General features: G+C 39.7%; 1 protein-coding gene across 1 annotated transcript in view; it reads left to right on the top strand.

The window, feature by feature from the left end:
* Nucleotides 1-20,545, top strand: part of TBX20 (T-box transcription factor 20) — a 34,368-nt gene extending 13,823 nt beyond the window's left edge. Inside the window, exons 5-8 of the mRNA XM_066572115.1 lie at nt 1,068-1,226; nt 4,684-4,760; nt 15,778-15,887; nt 20,205-20,545. Coding sequence (XP_066428212.1) covers nt 1,068-1,226; nt 4,684-4,760; nt 15,778-15,887; nt 20,205-20,545 — 687 coding nt within the window. The remainder of the gene's footprint in view (nt 1-1,067; nt 1,227-4,683; nt 4,761-15,777; nt 15,888-20,204) is intronic.
* Nucleotides 20,546-23,275: the final 2,730 nt, after the last annotated feature.

Below are 23,275 nucleotides of genomic sequence, written 5' to 3'. Positions count from 1 at the left end.
TCTCCACTCCAATGCAATGTGCAACCTTTCTCATTGACTTAGCATGAAATACTGCACTGCTCCTGCTATGTTTCAGCTGAAGTTAACGCTTCCTGAGGAATGCACATTAGCTATTCCAGATGTAGGGAGCTGACTGTAATGTCGTTATGGCCCCTGCAAAATAGAACCACCCACACCATTGCCAATTTTGTCTTGTGACTGTGATTATATCCAAAAGAAGGGCTGGTGTGAGCTGAGCTCTGTATTTAATTCTTATATTGTAATACTGTGGTTAGAGACCGCCAAACAGGCCTCCAGCCAGTGGTAACTAAAGCGAGGGGGACTCTTGGTTTGACGCCAGTGAACGTTGAAATTGGTTGGTTGGTACCTTGGGTTTAGAATTGTTTTGAGAGCTCGTAAACAATTATTAATGAGGATAGAATAGCAAAACCCAGTCATTTGGGGGTTCCATACTGGTTTCCCTCCTTGCTCTCATTTTTGGTAGTCTGCGGTGACGAGCACCCCCGAAGGAGTTTGTTTTAAAGGTTTGCCACAGTGAAAGGCTACGTGGAGTTTTACTTTTGGTCAGATGGTTTGTGCTGCTGCTGGTAGGCTTTTGGATGGGTCTAATTTTTTCCATAATTTTTTTTCTGAGGGATTTGTGGCTGTTTTCATTCTGCACATGTGCATTTTTTGCAAGTGGGGGCTCTTGGCCATTAGCTTTCAGGAGTTACATAGTCACACCTGCCAACCAGGGCACACTCTGGCAGTGACTAATTCTGTATGCAAAACACCTCACCTGTAGGAACAGGTATTTATGCCTCAAGAAATGCATGCTCACCAGTGGCGTAGGAGTGAGAGGATACTAGCTTCTGGGATGCCTGCTTTTCCACCTTCATTTCCTGGAACTGCTCAAAGGAGCTGGAGAATTTGCTCTGAAAATCAGCCCCTGGCTGGGTAGATTTCAGGTTCTTCCTCTCTAGTGTTAATTAGATCTTTCCCTCCCCCCCTCCCCCCATGGTTTTATAGCCTTTAAGGGCCCTGTCAACCTTCCTCTCAGGACAGTGTTCTGTCGTTCTGCCTTGCAGATCATTCTGAACTCCATGCACAAGTACCAGCCAAGGGTGCACATCATTAAGAAGAAGGATCACACAGCTTCTTTGCTAAATCTGAAATCAGAAGAGTTCAGAACATTCATCTTTCCAGAGACAGTTTTTACTGCTGTTACTGCCTACCAGAATCAATTGGTGAGTAGAGTTGCTAATTTCCACAGATGTAACTAGATCCCACCCTGCTAAAAACTCCCTTCTGCCCAATCTAAACTAGGAAAATTTCTGCTATAACCTACCTTTCCATGCCAATCTTATTAATATTCATGAATAATTCCTGAAGATACAGTAGTAGTACAGACTTCAAAGAGCAGTAAGAATTATTCATGAGAGTAAAAATGACAAGTAGGAAGCTTTCTTTTGTCTTCCTCTCTGTCTATACAAAGCTGCTTGCATATAAACATTTAGTCATTTTCTAATTATAGCTCATTAAAGAACTGCTCTTATTTACAGTGATCTTTCATGTCACAAGCTATGAGCTGAGAGAGATTCTGGTTTGCACATGATGATTTCATGGGCTTAAAAAGTTGACTAATTAAGCTGTAAAGCTCAGGCGTAGGGAAAATCACTCAGAGATATGCTTTTCAGAGGCTGCCCAAATTACATCCAGATGTTTGAATTTCAATTTGCATGCCAGTGAATAATATATACAAAATGGAGGAGATCATAACAATGGATTGCTAATGAGTAATTTTAGGAAGTCTATAAACAATCAGAGAACAGAGGCTCTGTTTGATGGTGGATAGGACTTTTATATTTAAGTCAGTGGAAATACGTTGTTGCCTTCAGTGTGATTCAGAGCATGCTTTAAGGACTTACTGACTATGGTACTTCAAAAAAACCCACCTATTTTGCTCCTTAATTCCCTCAAGTTAAGAAAAATATAGGCACTGCCCAATATGTGGGCAGGCAGCATCAGAGAGTTAATGTACCTGCTGGATTATTTAAAGAAGAAGACATTTCCTAACATGAAGCAAAAGCAATTTTGAAATATTACTAATAAAATGAAACTAATGCATGGGGTGCCAAGGAAGCTCTGAAGATAATATTAGTAATATTAAGTCAGTCCTCATGACAGACCCCACATCCTGCTTTAAGGCTTTAATAATATATTGATTTAGACTTAGATTTGTATCTGAATGCTGTAGAAAACATACTCAGCACCTGGCAATCTCAAGAAAATAATGTTTGGACAGGCAGTTAGATTTTTCCATGTAACTTTCTTTAGAAACCAGCAAAATAGTAACAGGCACAAAACCAGCTAAACCCAGAATTTATTTCTGTAGGATGGATTTTTGTCTACCGACAATATTTACACTAGAGATGTTTCTAAACTAAAAGCACATACATTGAGTCCTGGAAAATTTCTCAATGGAACATCTCCGGAACCCCTAGAGGTTGATGTTGTCATTTTATTTATGACTAATGAAAATGGAGCCTTTTTTCATTTTTGCCATTTCTTTCAGAACTGTTTTAAGGAGGGATTGATTACATTTCTGGAGGTTATTAGATAAAAGCTAAATACATTACACTTTCAACAAACTATCTCATAATTTAAGATTTAAAGGGCATGCATTTATTTAAACAGTCAAACCACTGCCACAGAGTTGAATTGTAGGTCAGATTTCATTTTAAAATGCTTTCTAGCAGATGTTCTCTGATTGTTTGTGAGACAGTCTCTCAGGAAAAATATGGCCATAAATGATTGTGAGTCTCATCTGGCTTTGGTGGATACAAAAAGTTTCTTCTGTGATGTCATACCAAAACTTTAATATCAGGAAGATGGAAGTTTGATTGGTGAAAATATGCTCAAGAGATGAATAGACATCCTTATTGTTCTGTAGTGCAGTTGGCTTGGTGTGTCAGTGATCTCAGTCAATGGAACTAGTTAGAGCTTGTCTTTTTTCAAGGTGGTTTTCAAAATGCTGCCATAAAAACCTTCACTGGATGTGAGGCACTAACTTGCCACTCTGCAACATCACCATTAGCTGAGGGCTTATGGATGTCTTGGAAGTAGAATGAGCCTATAACTAATTTTCTGAGCTGTTTCAAGGTCCTTGTGACAAGGCTTCAAGATTGTTTCCACCAGCTGTATATAAGTGATAAGACAACCTCAAACTCTCCACCAGCACTCAGGTCTATGGTGTTCGACCACTGACAGACCCTTAATTAGAAATTCAGAATTTCCCTTTGTCAACATGTCCCTTCCTCTCTGTGTTTTCCTCAGAAGACCTCTTTCTCAGAATTAAAAGTTGTTTCCAGTTGTCCTCTTTATTTTTTAGCATTTTATATAAATATATATTTGTCCTCCTTATTATTTTGTTTTTATTTTGGGGGAGAAGCCATACCATTTTGAAATATATTTGTTTGATGAGAGTGTTTCAATTGTTAGAGGATTTGGAAAAGATCCCATTTCTTTTTTTCTGAGTCTTGAGGCCCAGTTATTAAAAATGAGGTTGTAGCCCCTTTGACACAGTTTTTTTTTTAAGGAGTCAGGCTGACAAAGCCCCATAATATGAAATATTGAGAGCTGTTGATTTTCATGGGCTTAAGCTAGAGCTGATGGCATTCACTGCCCTGCAGGACGGGTCCTGTGTTTTCTCTCATAAAGCTCTAACTCCCACTTAAAATTTTATTTTTAGCTCTTGGAAGAAGTATGGCTGGAAAATCCAAATATTACAATGATGCCTCAGGTTTTATTCACTAAATCTAAATTGGTTGGATAGATTGAAAATTTCACAAGAACAATGGTGCATTTTTTTCCTGGTCCTCAAAAAAACATATTGAAAGCCACCACCATATGCCTGAAAAGTTTCACCACAAAGGGGAGCTCAGATGTTTTGGGGCAGGAGGGATTCCTGGTCAATGGGTTGCTCACTCAAAATGGAAAGGCTGACTCAATGAGTGGGCAGGTTTATAGCTACTTTTGAAGAAGGGAGGAAAGTTTTTATTCATGATCTGTGGTTTTTCGAGATAAAATAGTGATAGTTTCAGTGGGGTTACTCCTTCAATCCAAGCTCTGTCACTTTTAATCTGAGCTCTCCCCACATTTTTCCTTCCCTTCCTCAGCTTCTTTTCATACAAAACCAGTTAAACTGGCCCTATGTGGTGGCTGGTAGGCCTGCCTGAGAAGATTTCCCTGGAAATTAAGTATTTTTTAACACCACCAGTATAAAAATGGTGGTGGTGAAGTGAAACTGTGGCATCAGGTTGCTGGGGCTTGTGTTGGTTGATGAGCAGCTCCACCAAGCATGCTCAGCTGTTAGCAGGGTGATTTGTGCTGCCTGTGGAAAAGACAACCTGATTGATGCTGGTGAAGTATTTGGAAGCTGTAATGCTGTCCATGGGTGGGTTCCTCCTGCTCCAGGCAGCAGGAAGGCTGAGCCTGCCATGCCCTTTGGTCTTCCCCCTGCCACATGTGCAGTGCAGCCTGGTTTGCCTCCTCCTCAGCTCTGCAACGTCTCAGGAGCAGCACACATGGGGCACACGGATGAAATGGGCAGTGAAGCCACAGGGGATGGATTGGCCAACACTTTGTACACTGCAGTACCCTGACACTGTATTCGTGTAACGTTGCTCTTTTTTGTGTTCCCAGATAACCAAGTTGAAAATTGACAGCAACCCTTTTGCTAAAGGATTCCGTGACTCTTCCAGACTCACTGATATCGAGAGGTAATGGGGACTTTCTGTTTACGTTCCATGCAGATAAGATAAAGAGAAGAGAGAGTTTGTAGGAAAAGCATCCTTTCAACTCCTGAGAACCTGTGCATTTTAATGTTATCTTGCTGCATATAGTAAGACTCCTCCACATCCTTTAAAAATACTTATAAACTTTATGAAGAAAGAGCTGTTTTGAGTTTTGACATCTGTTCCAGTTGGGGCCAATATATTTGTCTTCCTCAGGGGGCTTCTCGAAGGGGGAAGAGGGTCAGTTTTACAACTTCAGAATGAAAAGCTTTTCTTTCTTATCATGCCATTTAATCCTATTGAGAGCTGTGAATTGGGTCAATGGGAAACAAGGGCAGTGGTCCTGTGAAAAACATCTTTACAGCTCCCCACTGCTCAACATAGTGGAAAAGAGAGAGGGGAGATCCCAAAATTCACTTCAGCAGTCCCAGACACCAAATTGGCAATTACTGCCATCAGGAAGACTCCCATAACTCCCACTCTGACAACAAAGATGCCATTTTTGTTTCACCAAAGTTGTATTACAAGCTGCATCAGGGGAAAGCTTTATCTGGAAACTGTTCTGTGTGTGTACAGCTCATTACAAGCAACTGCTGCCATAGGGACAGAAGCATTAACCCACAGCTGAGTTAGGAAATAAACTTCAATCTCTTGGTAGTTTTCCAGCACGTCACATTTTTATGGTGTCGTGTCAAATAACTTGGCAAATGAAGCAAATTAAGCTGCTTGTGTCCTTTAAGCTGGAAGAGAACTCGATGGAGATGGATACAGCACATCCAATTTTTCCTATGAGCACACAATCATGAAAGAAAGTTTGGAGAGGCCAAAACCCTCCAGGCTCCTATGTGGAGATATCCAGATGTATCTGTGAATCATTTTTCACAGGTGCATGCAGGGGACAAACTGCTCAGTGAAGTCATAGCAACAGAGCTAGAGAAAGTCTTTACAGCAGTTCAAAAGTACATCCATCTAAGCAGGCCCATGGATGGAAAATAGGGGTATCGTTTACACCTTAGTAGAGACTGGATCATAAGTGATCTGTCAAGTAAATGGGTAAAAGAACAATGATTTGTGGAAAGATAGCTTATAGGCTGCAGTGCACACTTGCAAAGTTGTTGAAAATTGTTTTTTAAGTGAAAGCCTTCATTGAAAATGAAAACAAACAAACAAGGCAAATTTAATAAAATAGCATGGCCTGCTGTATTGAGAAAATACTCAGGTAAACAAGATCCAAAGCTCAGGTTAGTATGCAATAAATAGTAAAGGAAGGACCTGTCAGAAGAGGTTTCCTTGTTTTACAGACAAGAGACATCTAACAACACAGCTTTGCAAGGGTGGAAAGAGTCTGAACAGATAAGCTGGGAGGAAAACTTAGTTACCTCTGTGCAGATGAACTGACTATCGTGGTGCTGGATATGAGGGGAATTTTTCCAGAGGACATCTTATTATAACAGCACATGGCATGGAGTCAGAAATGCTGAGCATAAGCTGCAGTGCCCTTTTGTTTATTGATAAGTGTAAGAATAGAGCCTGAGACAGGCAGCCGAGCCCAGGCACAAATGTTGCCACAAAAGATAAGGCAGACAAATGTGAAGCCTACAATAAATACAAGAAACAGACTGTGAAAACTATTAAACTTACCTTAAAACTCTGGATTTGAGAGCCCAGGTTTGGGTGAGGTCTGATTTTTGACTTAAATTAGAAAGCTTAGCCCTGATTACTACTACAATATTATTTAAAAATTCAAAACCTGCTGCACAACACATCAAGTCATGAGATAACAAAAGTGTAACAGGCAAGTGGGCTGGTAAGAGAGTGTTTGAGAATTGCCTAAGTCAAACAAATGGTGCAGAAATATTAAGGGGTTTATTCAGTTCTGCCACTAAAATACTCAGGCGCATGAAGATATCATTCTCTAAGTTCCCACTGGTTCTCTAGATTTTCTTAGCACCAGAAAAATCACTTAAAATCCAAAACAAAGCAAAGGAAATAGCAAAATAAATGATAATAGGAAGAAAGGCAACAGAAAGAATTTCTTATTTGATGTCCATTGCAGCATTAATTGCAAATAGGTGAATCTTGAATAGCACAGCATGACTCTTGCTCAGTCTAATTGGAAACTATAAGATCACTGCTGGAGAAAAATACTTATTTTCCAGGGAAAAGACTGTGAAGGCCAAAACACACTTGCACAGCTCTTGAAAATTGACTAGTTCTCTAGAAGCTGTGAAAATACTTTCCCTGCACTGCTCCCTCAGCAGGCACGCACTCAGCACATGTGTGTGTGTAATCTACAGTGTGGCATGGTGATCCTAATGGCCTCCTGTAAAGCATCCCATGATGTTGGGGCCAAGAGAGCACTCATTTATCCCGAGTTCTAGCTTTTCCAAATGACCTAAGTAGTGTGAAAGCACACAGAGCTTTGTATTTCATTTCCAAGTATTTAAGCCTGCTTTTTCCTAAACAGCCTTTGGGGAGGGAAACAAATCAGATCAATTGATCTTTAGAGACCCAAAGAAATTAAATTAGTCTGTAGTCAGTTACTGCACTAAACCATCCAGTAATTGGATTGCTTCTTGTAACTGATTGAAAACAGCCTCTATCTGTAACAATATAGGGAGCTTTTCTTTATAGTAGATCTGAGAGAAAAACACATCTTTTTATGACATGATGACAGAAATTGCACTTTTTTAACCTAATTGAATATGATTTTATAAATATGTGACTTTAACGATTTCAGGCTTCCCATTCTAGATTTACGATCCTTATGTAAGAAATTCAAGCTGCAAATGCCTCTAGGATTAAATCTGTTGGCATTGTATGTGTTGGAGCTGAAATAATATATATAAAAGTAGTGAAATTTACACAGCAGTAGAGGAGATAGGCAACAGCAATGTTTTTGAAATGCCCTGTGTCTTCTTTTGTTCCTATCATAGAATGGTTTCCTTGTACTCATAGCTATATGTAAGTCTTTTAACTATCAAAAGAAATCTTTTGGTGAGTTTGGTATATACTGAACTTTTTGTAGGATGCAAGGTTCCCATCACAATCAACCCTTTCCCTATATTACTTGTGATCTATTTATAGCAATGTGGCAGACTTTATCTGGGGCTACTGGGATTTAGATAAGTTTCTGACTCACCTTTTGATCTTTTTACGTGGTATTTACATCTCCTCTACTATAAAACGGCTCCCACTGGGTTGTGAATGAAAAAATTGAACATTTAGCAGCAATTACCAGAATGTGGAGCTTAGCATACTGTGGTGCTGACTATGGGATGCCAAATTGAGTAATGAGGCATTTCTGCTAAAGAAAAAACTGTCACAGGCATAAAGGATGCAGAGGCAGAACCCAACAGATTAATTTTTTTTCATTTGAGTCTGAATTATCTTTTGAGTTGTTGTGAAGAATTAGCCTGTTAAAAATAAATAGATAAATAAAACCATCATACCATTCAAAAAGTCCAGTGAAAAAGGTGATAATTTCAAGAGCAGGAGCCAAGTATGTGATAGGCAAGTTTAGGGTGTAGATTTTTACTATTTAAGGAGAGAGTTAAATGAGTATACCCATCTGCACAAGTCCAATAATTCTTCTGGGATACTTCAAGAGGAAATATGGAAAAGTATGGTTGCATGCCCAAGTAATTTTAGGTAGAGAAGGGAAGGATGGGGGGTGGGGAAGTTAGAGAGCAACATCCCAACTGGATTTGCATGGTAATAAAATTCCAGACTTTCCCCTGAGGAGCTTCATCTCTGAGATGTGGAAATACATCACACTGGCTTCCAAGGCTGTAAGCAAAGTTCATGCTAATGCCTGGATAGGGGCACTTCCCTGCTGCAGGATCAGCGATGGGCTGAGCGCAGCCATCCTCTCTCCCAGCCCTTCCCTGCTCGCCCCACTGAGCTGCCTTCTTCCCCATTCCTGTTGCCTGTTGCTGGTCTGGAAGAAGAACTTCCCAGACCCTTGAAAGCCTCCTGCCAACAGCCAGAAACAAATACAGGCTCTATGACCTACCCCCACACCCATGGTTAAGTAGGGCTTTGTCATAATTCTCCAATAAGTCAAACTGCCAGCTGATCCTTTATTCTCAGCCAGCTGCCAGTCTGTGAATGTCAGCAACCAGCCATGAGATATCATCCCTGATGTTTGGGTTCAGACAAGAAAAGAAGTCCTGAATTTAGGGAGAAATGCCAAGGACTCTGGCATAAACACCTTGGTTCCTAGTGCCAGTATTCCAGATGCCAGTATTCCAGCAGCCTTCAGCTGCTGCTCCAGATAGGTGGGTGGATTGTCTCTATTTTCTGCATCATCCCTTCCAGAACACTGCATCTGGCTTGGATGCCTTAGTAAATCTTGAAAACACTACCTGCCTATTTAAACACCTGAATTATTCCCTTCAAATCTGGTTCATCTGACTCTGTTTGTTGTTAGCCAGGCAACTGTTCCTTTTCACCCAGCAGAAAGCCCCCCTGTGCCACTTAAAATCCTCTTTAGTTCCCAAGTTTTTGAACACTCATACTCTGGCTCATTTTCCACTTGGGTGTTCTGTTATCTATCTCCTTACTTATGCAAAATGGTATAAAAATATTGTTCTGGTTGTTTCCCCTCACTTCATGCAGATGTAGTGTGGGCATAACAGGTGGGGATGATGTCAAGTCAGATTTATGGTTTCCACCCCAGAGAAATTTTTCCAGATACTTCCCCCTACAATTTCATAGGACTTCTCTGTACTCACCTCTCATCATTTGGTTACAGTCAGAAAGAAATGGTTGCTCCACTGGGTGAAGTGGAGATCCATGGGGCTGGCTATGTAAGATAGTTTTCTCATTTTTATTTGCAATTGAGAGAAGTTGTGTGAGTGTATTGATAACTTCATGCCCCTTCTTCATAAATGTCATTACTTTTTCCATGCCATGGCTTCAGCTAGGCTTTGTCATATCCATGCATATTTCAGCTCACCTACAACTGCTGGATTTTTACTGAGAGGGTGACAGTAAACATTGTGGAGCTACACTTGTTCTTCTACAATCATCAAACCCTACATTTTTCCTAATTTAAGACTCATTTCCCTTCTTTCCTGTATAAATTCTTGCAGTAATGCATCCATCCAACACTTGCCCAGCAGTTTTGACTCTGTGTGAAAGGGTTTTGCAGCTCTGGATGAGTTTTTGGGCCACTTCACATGAGCTACTGTAGCCTGTAGGCCTTTTTTTGTCCCTGGTTGGCTCTGTTCTAAACTAAGCAGTGGAACAGAACTACTTTGTTGTGCTCAAGGATTTGGTCCATACCATGAACCATCCACAACCTGAACTATGTTCCTGTGGTCAGCCTCCGTCTACCAGTAAGAGCAAGTATATGTAGATAATTAATACGTCTGTATGTTTGTGCCTATGTAAAGTAGCGAATAAAAGCCAGAGGGACATAAAGGCTGAGTGATATCTGAACAGTGGTTCTGACAACATAAATTGTTCATCTGTAGCTGCTGTTACAGAAATCTACTTGCTCTTCCTGCTATGTTGTTTTGGTTTTTCAGGAGGTGAGTGGTTTTTGTCGGTTTTTTGGGGGGAGTTTTATTCTTTGGTTGGGTTATTTTGTTGGGGTTTTTTTGTGGGTTTTTTTTTTTTTTTTAGAGACTTGTTTTTAGCACTTGTGTCTTGGACAAATAAGTCATCTTTTCCCTTAAAAAAAAGTCCTATTACAGTGTGACTTCCGACAAGTTTATTTTTGTGCCTTCTCAGCCCATTTATTCCATCTGTCTTCACCTCACCTCACTTCTGACATCTTCTGTTATCTGGGCTTTCTTCCAAACATACTAACTGGCAGCTACAAAAAAAAGGAAACCTTTGAAATGCAGAACTAAAGAAGTCATTCAGGCTGCAAACTGATAATTCATACACTTTATATCCTGTTCTGTTCTGTATTTTTCTTTTTGTTGGAATGGTCAAGCAAAACGCGATTGTCAGTTTTACTATTTTACTATTTTCCTCCTTTTTTTTATTTATTTTTTTTAATTTACATTGCCTTTCCTTTCAAAGAACAAGGAAAAAAAAGTAGAAAAAAGCAAACCCCATGACACCAGGAACAGGGAGCAGATTCTGGGAATATCCTTACCTTTCTGCATACCTAGCCCTTGGATAGCAAGGGGTAAAAAAAAAAGAAGTTAATAATAAGAGGCTTCTCAGCTCTGCTCTGGATTTTTTACCTCTTGTAGTCATTCTTGAAACAGTAGTTGTGCAGAAGACATAAATTCAGAGTGCCTGGCTCAGCCACTTGCTCTTTCTCACCACAGCTTGACTTTAGTATGTTGTCTTCAAAGAAGATTGATCCTGGCTCCCACTGGAAGGGATGGCTGCCCCTTACATCAAACTTCACCCTCTTTGTAGCCATGGTATAGATCTGAGATAGATACTGGATGCCCTGGTATCCAGCAAGCTACTTCTGAATCAGCGTTCTTGACACCTTCACCAACACTAAATATATTGTCTTAAGCATTTTTGTCCCAAAGGGAGAAGGTAGGCTTCCCATCTCCATCTCCTTTCTGCCAAATTCAGAATCAGGGTTGTGGTGATCACCAGGCTGCTGTGCATGCACAGCTGAAGTAGAGTCATAGCAAAAGGAGCAGAAAAAATTACATCAGAGATGCCTGCTCCCACCTCCAAAGAAGCCCTGTTCTTTCATCTTGATTAAAGATCCTGTTCAGGGTAATCTGGGACTTTATCATCTCCTGAGAGAATTTCTGTAATCTGGGTTGACAGCAAAAGAAAGTGAGCACCCTCACACAGAGCCTCAGCTACTTACCAAGCCAACTCTCTTCTCTGCCCTCTCCTAGCTCAAATCCATGGCAAATCTTGGGTTTGGGCTGTAAAGTGTTAGTGAATCATTTGTCAGTAACATCAGGATTTTTCCCATCTTTTGGTCCTTCGAGGCTACTCTGTACATCCAGGGCACTGTACATGCACCATACAGGGCACTGTTAGCTAAACAAGGCCAAAGACTCAGCTTGGAACTCTGTGACACAAAGCATCCCTAACCAGAAGTTTCGTTTTAGAATCAGCTGCCAGCAGAGGCAAGAGTGAAAAGTTTAATCAAGAGGTTAGAACCTGCAGAATAGCAAGATATTCCCTGTGCACCCTAAACCCTTTCTAATTGATGAGTTCTTTCAGCCTTTCACATGCCTTGATTTCAGGTTCAAATTTTGCTGTTTTATTTCTTGGACAAAGGAGACAAGTGCTTCATTCATAATAAGGTTTATTGACAGGGCTGGGCTCAAAGTGTGGTTCTGTTGGAATGCAGATTATTGGGATCAACCAGAGCTCCTTTTCCTATTACCTCTCTTCACATTTGTCCTTTCTTAGCATCTTCTCTGTGGGTGTGCTTGCCAATATGAGCTTAGTTTTCTCCTTTCCATTTGGCACATGGATCCTTTTCCTCAAGAAGCTCAGTCCCTAACTTGCTCTTCTCCAGCCTGTCATCTCCTACTATTATCCAGTTGTTGTACACCGTGCAGAACTTAATCATAGTAATATATTGTGTGTATGGGCATGCTTTTCCCTCCTCTGTGTATTTCCAAGATATCTGTGAGTTGAAGAACAGCATGGAAGACTGAACTTGTTGGTAGACCACACAAAAACATTTGACAGAAAGAAGACATCTTTCCTTTATTCAATTGGCAGCTTGTGATCTCTCTCAGAACAAGGTTTAATGCTAATTTATTGCTAATAGAAGAAACTGTGGAGTTCTTAGATGCATTAAAAATTGTTAGGTCCCAGTATAAGATAACAAGTCTCTGATCTCAAACAAAGAAACAGGACAGAAGTTGAGTATTGAGTTACTGGAAGTCACTTTGTTCCTCAGATAACATGTTTACTGTGGAACAATGCTGAAAAATTAGCAAAGACAGCTTTAAAAAACCCTCCACCATATTCTTCACTTGCTATTTTTTGAAATTAAGCATAGAATCATAAAGAAGCAAATATTAATTTATGATTCAGTAATTTATAAAATTATTTCCATAAATCCTTGAAACCACATTGAAATATCTGATGTTGCATACAAAACTAAAAAGCCAGAGGTAATAATGTATTTCCCTTTTAGTAGTGTTTGTGTAATATTTTGGGATTTGAAAAAAATGTATTTTATTAATCTACTCTCCAGAGCACCATATTTGGGATAACCTAAAGGGTTCATACTTCCATAAGGAGAATTTTCAGAAATATTTTGAGATTTAAGTCCTTTTGTACCCAGTGGAAACAAGGATATAAGAAGGAATCTGTATTCCAGATTGCCAGCTTTGCTCCTGCATTTTGAACTAGATTTCACAGGCACTTAAGTCTTGTTGTTAAAGTTTTGCTTCCTCCTACGTCTCTGTGCTGGAGTCAAGTCCTGAGGCACCTCTGTCTTTAAAGGGTGGAGTAGGTTAGTCTCCTCTTTCCAACCTATGTGGGAAAATCCAAATATTTTTATAGGTTAAATGAATTGCAACTGCTCTCTTCTTTATCCAGACTCCAAGTGGTGTTCTCTGAGGATGGAATATTGCAGCATGGTGCAGAGGGCACCACACCCTTTTCCTTTGAAACACAAGGGGAAGGAAAGGCTTCTGCTCTTGTTTTCCTAAGTAGAAGAAACAGTGCTTGGAGGATAACTCAGAGATATGCCTTTTGAGTGGAGAAAATACACCGCTTCTTTTTTTTTCTCCTGTTTCCTTTTGCACACTTAGGTGCACTCAGCCTTTTGCATTTTGTAAGTCTGTTTGGAGGTTTATATGTGTTGTATGTGGAAAGAAGAGGAGCCACCTGGAGACTGTGGGGGCAGGTGCCTAAATTCTGGTGTGAATCTCAATGCTTTGCACTCAGGGTGAGAGTCACAGCCTCAACCTCTAAAACGAAAATTCAGTAGGTGTTTTGTGATTATAGCATAAACAACCAACGTGGTTAGTCAAGATAAGCTCATACAGTTTTGAATATTAAATCTCAGCTGCACAAGAGGACTGTGAGATTAGTTGCTTTCCCTGATCCAAGTTTCCACATTCCCTCTGCCATAAAAACCTTTGCCTCTTGTGCCGATGAATGAGATTAATCTTCCAAAACCTTTTGCATACTATCTGCAACACTACATCATAAAATAAATAAATAAACCTACCACATAGTTCCCTGGTTTCAAACTTTGCAGATTCAGGGTTCACTAAGAAGTCATCTCTCTTTTTCCTTTAAAAGAAGACAACCATATAGAATAATAGAGTTCTCTGTCTAGCATACAAACCCATCTGGAAAGAATTTAGTCTGCAATAATTGTGGGCATTTGATTTAGCTTTAAATCCCTGTAGGTAATTCAAATGTAAATTTATTGGGGTGAGTTTATCCCCAAGCTGCCATTGGATCCAATGTTTTAGAGGTGAAATTGGCCCACTGTGCTAAAACTACAGCCTGCATTGTTTCTGTTGCATCAGGATATTATTATGTGCTGTAATATCTGCTGTTATAAGCAGACCCTTACTAGAAATAAAGTCAATAGAGACAATACAGACAATCACCTGTATTAAATTTATTTTTCAGACCTTGATGGACTAGTAATTCCTAGATTCTGAATATGTTTATATATCAGTATCTAAATCACTCAGAAAACACCGGTCTAATTTGTTATTCTGTTATGCTGTACTCATATGAAATAGCCCTTTTGGTCAAGTAAAACTCTATGCATTTCACATTCTGCTTCAGAAGAAAGTCTAATGTTTCAAGAGGCATTCAGCACATAATGTAAACAATGCCATCTGTCTTTTTCTTCGGAAAATCTTCTTCAAGATAGCCCTGATATGCCTACTGTTTTCAATCACTTAAAAGGCAGTAATCCAATTATATCATCCTCTATGTAGGAACTGCCATTGCTTTCAGTCCATTTCCAATCCTGACACAAGTAAATCACTTTGATAAGATCCTCTTTTTATTTATTTTTTTCTGAGGAGACTAGCATAAGTAATGATGCCAGTGATAGACCAAGGACAAAATGACCATAATGGACTTTCTGTAGGAAAGGAAAACATGTGCCACTGTGATTTATCATGTTACTCGAAAAATATTTTTCCTTGGAATTTCTGAAACAGGAGCACTCTCTAAGCAAAGGGCATTAGCAAGTATGAATGGACAAATGGTAAATTCAGACAAAACATTCATCAAGTAGCAAATTTAAACAACTATTGCTACTTAGATTTCTTAAACAGGAACAGAAGGTCAAAGTCATTTTGGAAATGTGCCCAGGTCATTTTCATCTTTGGTATAATGCCACCTACTTACATGGAAATGCGCTTGGTATGTGTAAGGTTGGATCTTCCTTACAAACTACTAAGGCTTATCGTGCAGATACGCCTTCCTTCTATTTAAAAATGGTTTGGGAGACTTCAGTGATTTGTGCTACCAGCAAGGCAGGGGCCTGGCAGACACGTCTAACCTCCCAGAATAGACGTGGCACGAGATCAGTAGTATCTGCAGACTTCCTGCTACAAACTGCCCTCCACTGTGATGCTGAGAGCATAGTCAGAGCTGAGTTGTCTCTGGACACACCTATCTTTGCCCCTGCTTTCAGGAAAAGGGGAAAGCAGAAAATGAGGTGGTCATGTGTGATGCAAAAGCTTGTTTGAAAGGAGCTGGACCACAGGTGTCTCTTTGAACCCAGACTCATCACTCAGCACAAATAACTGCAGAGTTTGCATTTTCAAATTTATGAAGAGTGCTGGTCTGATAGTCACTGTCTGAGACCACATCCAGGAAGCACAGTAGGAAGTTCACTCTGCTGAAGAAACTGGTAAGTGGTGATCTGCAATATGAAAAAAATGCAGGCCAAATCTGGCTTTTCCAATGTCATGCTATGAGGTAAGTCTTTTGTTAAGTAACTTTGGAGAGCCTGTGTGAGAAAGCTCTGATCTGGACAGAAAAAGGCATTGTATTTACCTGAACAAAAAAGTTTGCTGTTTGGGATGGTATTGATACATTAGGTTGCTTCCTTTTACAGGGAAAGTGTGGAGAGTCTTATCCAAAAGCATTCCTATGCTCGATCCCCGATTCGGACCTATGGAGGAGAAGATGATCTTGGAGATGACAGCCAGGCAACACAAAGCAGAGGTAGGAAACTGTGTTCATGATGTAAACTGGGGTGACTCAGTTATGCTTGAGAAAAGCAGGACCACGGGCACTACCGTGGTACTCTAAAGCATTTCTCTGGTGTGTCTCTCTGCCATGCAGTCATATAATGAACTTTTGCCTCTTTGGGACATCTGATGTGCCCACAGCACTGGTGTGGGTGGTTCAATTCAGGAGGCCATTCTAGAGACAGCCATATAATCCTTGCCATCAGGAGAGAATTAGTTCTGCTTCCTCTTCAAGATATCTGCAAACCAGAAAACTTCATTACTGAGAACTACTTCATTCCTGAGAACAAGTTAACACTCTCCATCTCTTGGCAGAACTTACTAGCTGGGCTCCACACCACTTGTAAAGCACCATGTTAATGTGCCACTTGCTGCCCCTCCAGGCTCCTGTGAACAGAGGACTTAGTCCTAACCATCTTCAACCCACTTGTGGTTAACCCGCTTTGCTTACTCAGGAAGAAAATTTGTTAGCTCCCTGAAAAATTGATGTTTAATTGTTATCTGTTAGTCTCTTAAAGGTGCTGTTCCTGCTGAAGCAATTAGCCCCAAATGCTTTATTAAACACCTTGTCTGCATTAGCAGTAGCAAAAGTAGTAACAAGACAGACTTGATCTGTGCGAGGATACTTACTGGAGAAATTGCATCTGTCACAATTAACCACTGGAAATAGATCTCAAACCCTTCCTGTAGGATTGCTGACTGGCAAAAACTTGTCTTGCATTATAGTTTGCACGTTGACTTTGTGACCTGCCTGATATGCCACAGCCACTTGAGGTAAAGCAGTTCTATCTGTCTTCCGACTGGCAGTGCCCTTGTCTTGTCCTCTAACTTCATACAGTGCTGCTAAGATAACAGCATTCTTTCTGGTCATGAGCTCTGTGGACTTGTGCAGGGAAAACACACTTATTTTTAACCATGACTTGCTCTTCAGCAAATGTGATTAGGTGGGCTTGTTTTTACACATCTATTCTAAGAGCAGGTCCTTAGATTATGGAGTTTCTCAAGCAAGTTCACCTGCTATGATGCCATCCTTTCACACAGTTCTGGGGAATTACCTTGCTTCATGTCACCTTAGATCCTAGGCCAGCTGTTGTTGAAGACAGTATTAAATTTTCCATTGCTGGAAGTGCTCAGAGCAAAGCACGTTCTCTTCAAGAATTAAATTTCTCCCTAGTATGATGTCCTCCCTTGGGAGTGACAAAATGAATCAGGTGAACCTCAGTATGAGAGCTGGCCATTAAATCTCTTCAGAAGAGAGTCCTTAGAAAGGTGTCATGGGGGATATTCTACTTTATGACAATTAATTTTCTGTGTAATAAAAGGGTACAGTTCTGCATTTGCTCGCAATATGGCAAACGAGTAAGTGAGGAAAATTGTGAATCACGGCGAAGAACTTTTTTCTAATCTGGGAGCCATATGCTACATGGGACGTGAATGTTCTGGGCAACCAGAGACATGCACAGAAGGTAAATCATACTGCTCTTACACATGAGTAACTGGTACTGCCTTTGCTCTCTCTTTAGGTCTAGTGTCCTTAAATTAGGAAAAATCCTCCAAGATACAAGGAGAGAAAAAATGTTCTTATTGGAATGCCATAGATATTTTCATTTCTGCCAATGAATTTTAAAATTACCTTGCATGCAAAACTGGTGGATGTTCCCCCACAAAAATAAGAGTTGAGAGCCAAGTACATATGCATTGCTGGGTGGTGTGTGTTATAAGCTCTTTGAGACCTTGATTTCCTCAGAAGTACTAATTCCCTTGGTGGTGGCAAAAGTGGTATGTGGAGTACTAAGCTGCAATTAGAGACCAAATCAGCTGGAGCAGGAAAGGATGCTTGAGGAAGTTCCTTGTGAAAATCATTGGACAGTTAGTGTTGGAAGGGACTGTTAAAGGTCATGTAGTGCAGCCCCCCTTCTGTGAGTAGGGACATCTTCAACTAGATCAGGAGCCCCATCCAACTTGACCTTGCATATTTCATGGAATGGGACATCCAGCCCCTCTCTGGGCAGCCTGTGTTTCACCAACCGGTGTTTCACCACCCTCACAGTAAAAAATTTCTTTCCTATATCTAGTCTAAATCTATCCACTTTTACTTTAAAGCCCTTTCTTGTGACAGATCATGGTAAAAGATTTGTTCCCAGCTTTCTCATAGGCCTGCTTTAAGCACTGACAGGCTGCAATTAGGTGTCCCAAAAGTCTGCTCTTCTCAAGACTTCACAAGCCCAATTCTCTAAGCCTTTCCTTATAGGAGAAATGTTCCAGCCCTACAATCATTTCACAGTCATTCATAAGAAAGAATCACATACCTTATTCTGCATAAAACAAAAGAATTAAATATCAGTGATAGGCTTGGTAATTACCTAGGCACCCTCCCAGAGCATTCTCTGCTCAGCAAATTTCAGCCATCCAAAGATGGAAGCAGCTAACCTACTGTACAAGATGTCTAATTCCAAAGGAACTAACTAATAGGAAATATATAAATTCAATGGAAACTCTTTAATGCATAATTTCTCTGTGCCTACATCCACAGACATCCACAGGATTCATAGTAGCTACCTGAAAAGAGAGACAAATTAAAACCTTCTGGGCAAATCCACATTTGCACCCTGCTTTCCCTGTAGTGCAGCAATGCTCAGATACCCTCTGATTTTTCAAGGGTTTTGCTGTGGTCTGTGAGTAATGTGTCATATTTAGAGTTTGGCTCTGGATCCTAATTTCCCAGCAGTTAGGATTTGATTCAGCGGTAGGACCAGGATTTGGTTCAAGTTTATCTCCACTGCTAAATTGGCACAATTTATTTTTCCTGTTACTGGGCTGTTTTACTTGTTTCCTTAAGCAGAGGAAAAATAATTCATGGCTTGAGGATATATCCCGTAAGAGATTTATGATTTTTTTTTTAAAAACCCCAACAATATACATTTTTTATTTCTGTTGTTTTTTGCTTATAGTTTGGTTTAAGTATGTGGCTATGATTGGTTACTTTACTGAATTCCAGTAAGTTTTCCTTGATGGATAAACGTCTTCATATGTTTTCATTCTACAGTTTGGATGAACCTCCCTTCTTGAATTAGATTTATGAAACTAGCACCTGTTACAAAATTTTTTGTCTCAGAATGTTTTGCAATACTGAATAGAAATTCTATTTTATCAAATCCTCTTTCCAACAAATTTATTTTCTAAAGTAAGAAAGCTGGTCAAGTAAGAAAATACATAAGAGACAAGAGGTAAATTATAATTTAAAGAGGAATACAATGAGTTTATTTATAGCATTTTGTTGTAGTTCCCATTTCTAGAAATCAGACATATGATGATGACCAGATGCATATAGGAACAACAGAGATGAAGGACAACACAGTCATCAGATTATTTGAAAATGACCATGTGTAATTATCCAAACGAATTATTGTTTCTCCAAAATTTTACTGTCAACATATGTAATTAGTTCTAATTTTAGGAAATCATTTTTCTTTTTTTTTTAATGATTCTTCAATCTTCAGGAAACCCAAAGTATTTTAAAGAGTTGGTAGATTTGTGGAAATAGGTTTTGAAACTTTTCAAATTTAAGTCCAAACCCAACACAAAATGACAAACACAACACTAACATTTGATCAAAAGTAGATAATTACCTTCAGAGCAAGTTCTGCACCTCTTACTATGAATTAGCACTGGTGCTCTTTATTAGAGTACTATACACAGTGGGAAAAACAACAAATACTTTGACATTTATGTTTTTAGGATTTCTTGCTCTATATTCTGGAAAGAATCAGGTTGACTGGAAAGATGTAGTAATGACAGGTTTTACTGGGTTTTAAAAAAAGGGAAAACGTGTAGAGCAAATTACATTTTTCTGCATTTTTGCCACACTGAAATTTTGGGAAAAAACACCAAAACAACAGTTCTACTAAGGATCTGATGTAAAAATCTACAAGAATGTCTTCAAAACAGGGATGTAATACAGTGAACTTCCCTGTGAGAGGAGATATTTCAGTGTTTAGCACAGCATTACAAGGTGCTTCAGCGTTTAATATCTAAAATGTTCAATGTGCAAAGCTGATTTTACTGTTGAAACCACTGCAACCAGCTTCTGAAAATGGATATTTGTCTAAGACGTAGTGATAAAGGACAGCAACCAGCAAATAACATTTTAAAGACTGAAGTATATGGGAAGTATTTCCAATGACAATTGGTCATTGAAACCTGGCTTGCTGTGAAGGACTCATTTCCTCCCTTTTCGCTACTTTACCAGCTTTGTGTGCCAATGTTAGGTATTCTTTCTCTTTGCTTGCAGGGTCAGCCTTCACAACATCTGATAACCTGTCCCTCAGTTCCTGGGTTTCCTCTTCAACCAGTTTCCCAGGATTTCAGCATCCACAGTCTTTGAGTGCCCTGGGTACCAGCACTGCATCCATAGCTACACCCATTCCTCACCCGATCCAAGGATCTCTGCCTCCCTACAGCCGCCTGGGAATGCCTCTTACACCCTCTGCTATAGCCAGCTCCATGCAAGGTAGCGGCCCCACTTTCCCATCCTTCCACATGCCAAGGTACCACCATTATTTTCAGCAGGGTCCTTATGCAGCTATCCAAGGACTGCGTCACTCTTCAGCAGTGATGACACCGTTTGTATGAGTGACGTGCGGCAAGAGGAACACGAGATTTTAAATGTGCAAGTTTGCTATGACAAAATACAAGGGACCTTCCTGAAAGGCCTGTGGCAGGACTGCTGAACTCATGACAAACCAGCTAAGAAAATGCATTGTGGATACAGATTCCTCTCTTGAGGGATCACAAGAAGAGAGCACGCAGCTTGGAGCTGCTCACAGATCTATGTGTAACACAGCCAAAATGGATCCCAAAGTCCCCAGGATCTTTGGTCACCTGCAGCTTGTTCCAAAGGTGCATTATACGTAGTGGAAAGAGATTATCTTTAAGCAGCAGTGTACAAACTAATTGGTCTAAAGGTCTTTTTTCATATACTAGATGAATTCTAGAAAAGGCAATACTCTTACTCATCTTCATCTCTTCTTGTGACTGATGAGCATCTAAACAGAATAATGTATTGCTATAACTTTGAGCATGTTTTAGGCTATCTCAGCATACATTTGCTGAAAACAGGACAAAGTGGAGAAGACCACTGTCCTTTTTAAGACTGGCATATATTCACCAAAACCAGTATTTCTTAGTTGCTACTATAATCACAAAGAGAACGTTATTAGTAAGTCTTTCTTTCTTTGTTTCTTTCACAAAACACTTATCGGTTCCAAAAAAAGAACTGTGTTACAGAACTGTAGTAGTAATAATGTATTCTGTCCTTCAGTCTAAAAGGAAGTTTGTCCTATATCCAAGGAGGAACAATTTAACTGTCGGTTAAGATATAATGAAGAAAAATTGTGATTTGTAAAAATCTGTTACTTAAACTTAGAAACCCAAGATTTCCAATTTTAAAGCAGTGCTTGTTGCTGTTGTGTGTACCACTGAAGACCTGTTTCCAGCTGCACATGTGTACCAAGTTACCCCAATTTCAGGCTAGATCAGCCTATAGACTCTCTGGATCAAACTATAATTAATGGACTGGTATGAGTGGCATTGAAGTATCTTTCCACTTGTTCTGATTTTGTTGGTTTTGGTCATGGCTGTTATTATACAAGGCATCACCTTGGCTAGGAAAATGAGGGTTGAACTACCAGTTTTTTCATGTGCCACTAGAATGGTGGAGTTACCTTGGGAAAATATCAGTACAGAACTTCACATGAAAGTTTTTTTAAATTCATGTCTGACTTTTTTTCAGTTAGTATTTGGAGCTCTCGTTCAAAATATTGTCCCCTTTTTCTAATATGTTGTGTCTGATGCCATGGAGGAGCTATAGAGGCATAAGAAAATAATGACCTTGTCTGCAGAGAGCTGGCAGGAATCCTTTGCACTACTGGAGAGTACCAGCGTTGGTATGTTTGGTTTTCTGTGTGGCAAGAGCTGGGATTCCAACTGTAAATAATAAGTTGACACAGAGTTTCTGTGTGAGTTGCATCCAAGCTATAGATGATAATACATCCACTGACAAAAGAGAACTAGCATATATAATTTCATATATTACAGATCTCTGTAGAGCTGGAACACAAAAGAGATTTATTGTCCTCTGCTTTTCACCATTCTGTATTGATGTTATATGGTAAAAAGCAGAGTGCAGTACACTGAATCACCTACTCCCATCTCTGCAAAGTGCAAGGCAAGGCATATGCATTCCACAGAAAAAGGCCACCATTATGTATTTTCTAGTAGCTAGATTGCATTTTCTAGAATGCAAAATCTTCTCAAGCAGGCCATTTCAATCACCTTTCCAACCAAGTTATCTGCAATATCACCGTAATTCCCCATTAATCGCTCTTGGACCTGCTGATGAAAACTGACCTGGGCCAATTTGCAACTCCTGTGCTCTGTATGTAAATAAAAATCAAAATTTATTTACAATTCAGACGTGCTAGAAGGAGTTCCATAAATTAATATAACAGGCCAAGCTCTGCAGTATTTAAATGACTCAGAATCAGACACTGAATTTGTCTTAGTGTACCCAACTATTAGATTTTGCTGTAGGTTATCAGATTCACAGGGAAAGTGCATGTTGCAAGACTGTGCCTACTTATAACAGGTTTTGAGATAAACCCCCTCTTTTTCAGGAAATTAGGTGATACTGACCCTACAAGAATGTAATTCTTCAAGTTACCATGACTCTACAGAAACATAAGAAGAGGTTTGGAAGAAAGTTTTCACTTGTTTGTCTTCTGTTAGAGTTGTACGAACACCCTAGGATGACATGCACTAAAGCCTGTGGGGAAATTCTGTTTCTTTTATCTGGTTCCTTCTGCGGCTTCATTAACTTATCTGGAGTTCAGGGGATACAGTTAGGTTCAGAACTCAAGCCAGCAGTTTTACTGCTGATACTTCCATCAGGAAAGGGTCAAGTGACTAGGCAACTTTTATATTACTCCAGAAACAACTTTGAAACATGTGGGCTGATTTAGGCATGGTCAACATGTGACATAAAGTCTGTTCATACATCACCTTCCTTCATTAACCAAATTCACAAAAACAAACTGCACAATCTTTTCAGCCCTGTCCCAGTCCCTGCTCTGAGAACACCAATATTTGGCATGCAGAAATGCCCCTTATACTGTCTCAGAGAAAATTCTCCAGGCTCTTTCTGGAGAATGAAACCAGATTTTGAAAACTTCATTTACAAAAAAATATTAAATGAAAGAAAAGGGCTTTCCACTACAAATGAAGTGTGATTCATATCTGAAATAACATGGTAGTAGGCTGTCTTGATATAAAAGCATGATAAAGCCAACACCTCTTCCAAATTCT

The sequence above is a fragment of the Molothrus aeneus genome, chromosome 1 (assembly GCF_037042795.1).
Source record: "Molothrus aeneus isolate 106 chromosome 1, BPBGC_Maene_1.0, whole genome shotgun sequence".
NCBI lineage: Eukaryota > Metazoa > Chordata > Aves > Passeriformes > Icteridae > Molothrus > Molothrus aeneus.
This window is presented reverse-complemented; position numbering and strand designations above follow the sequence as displayed.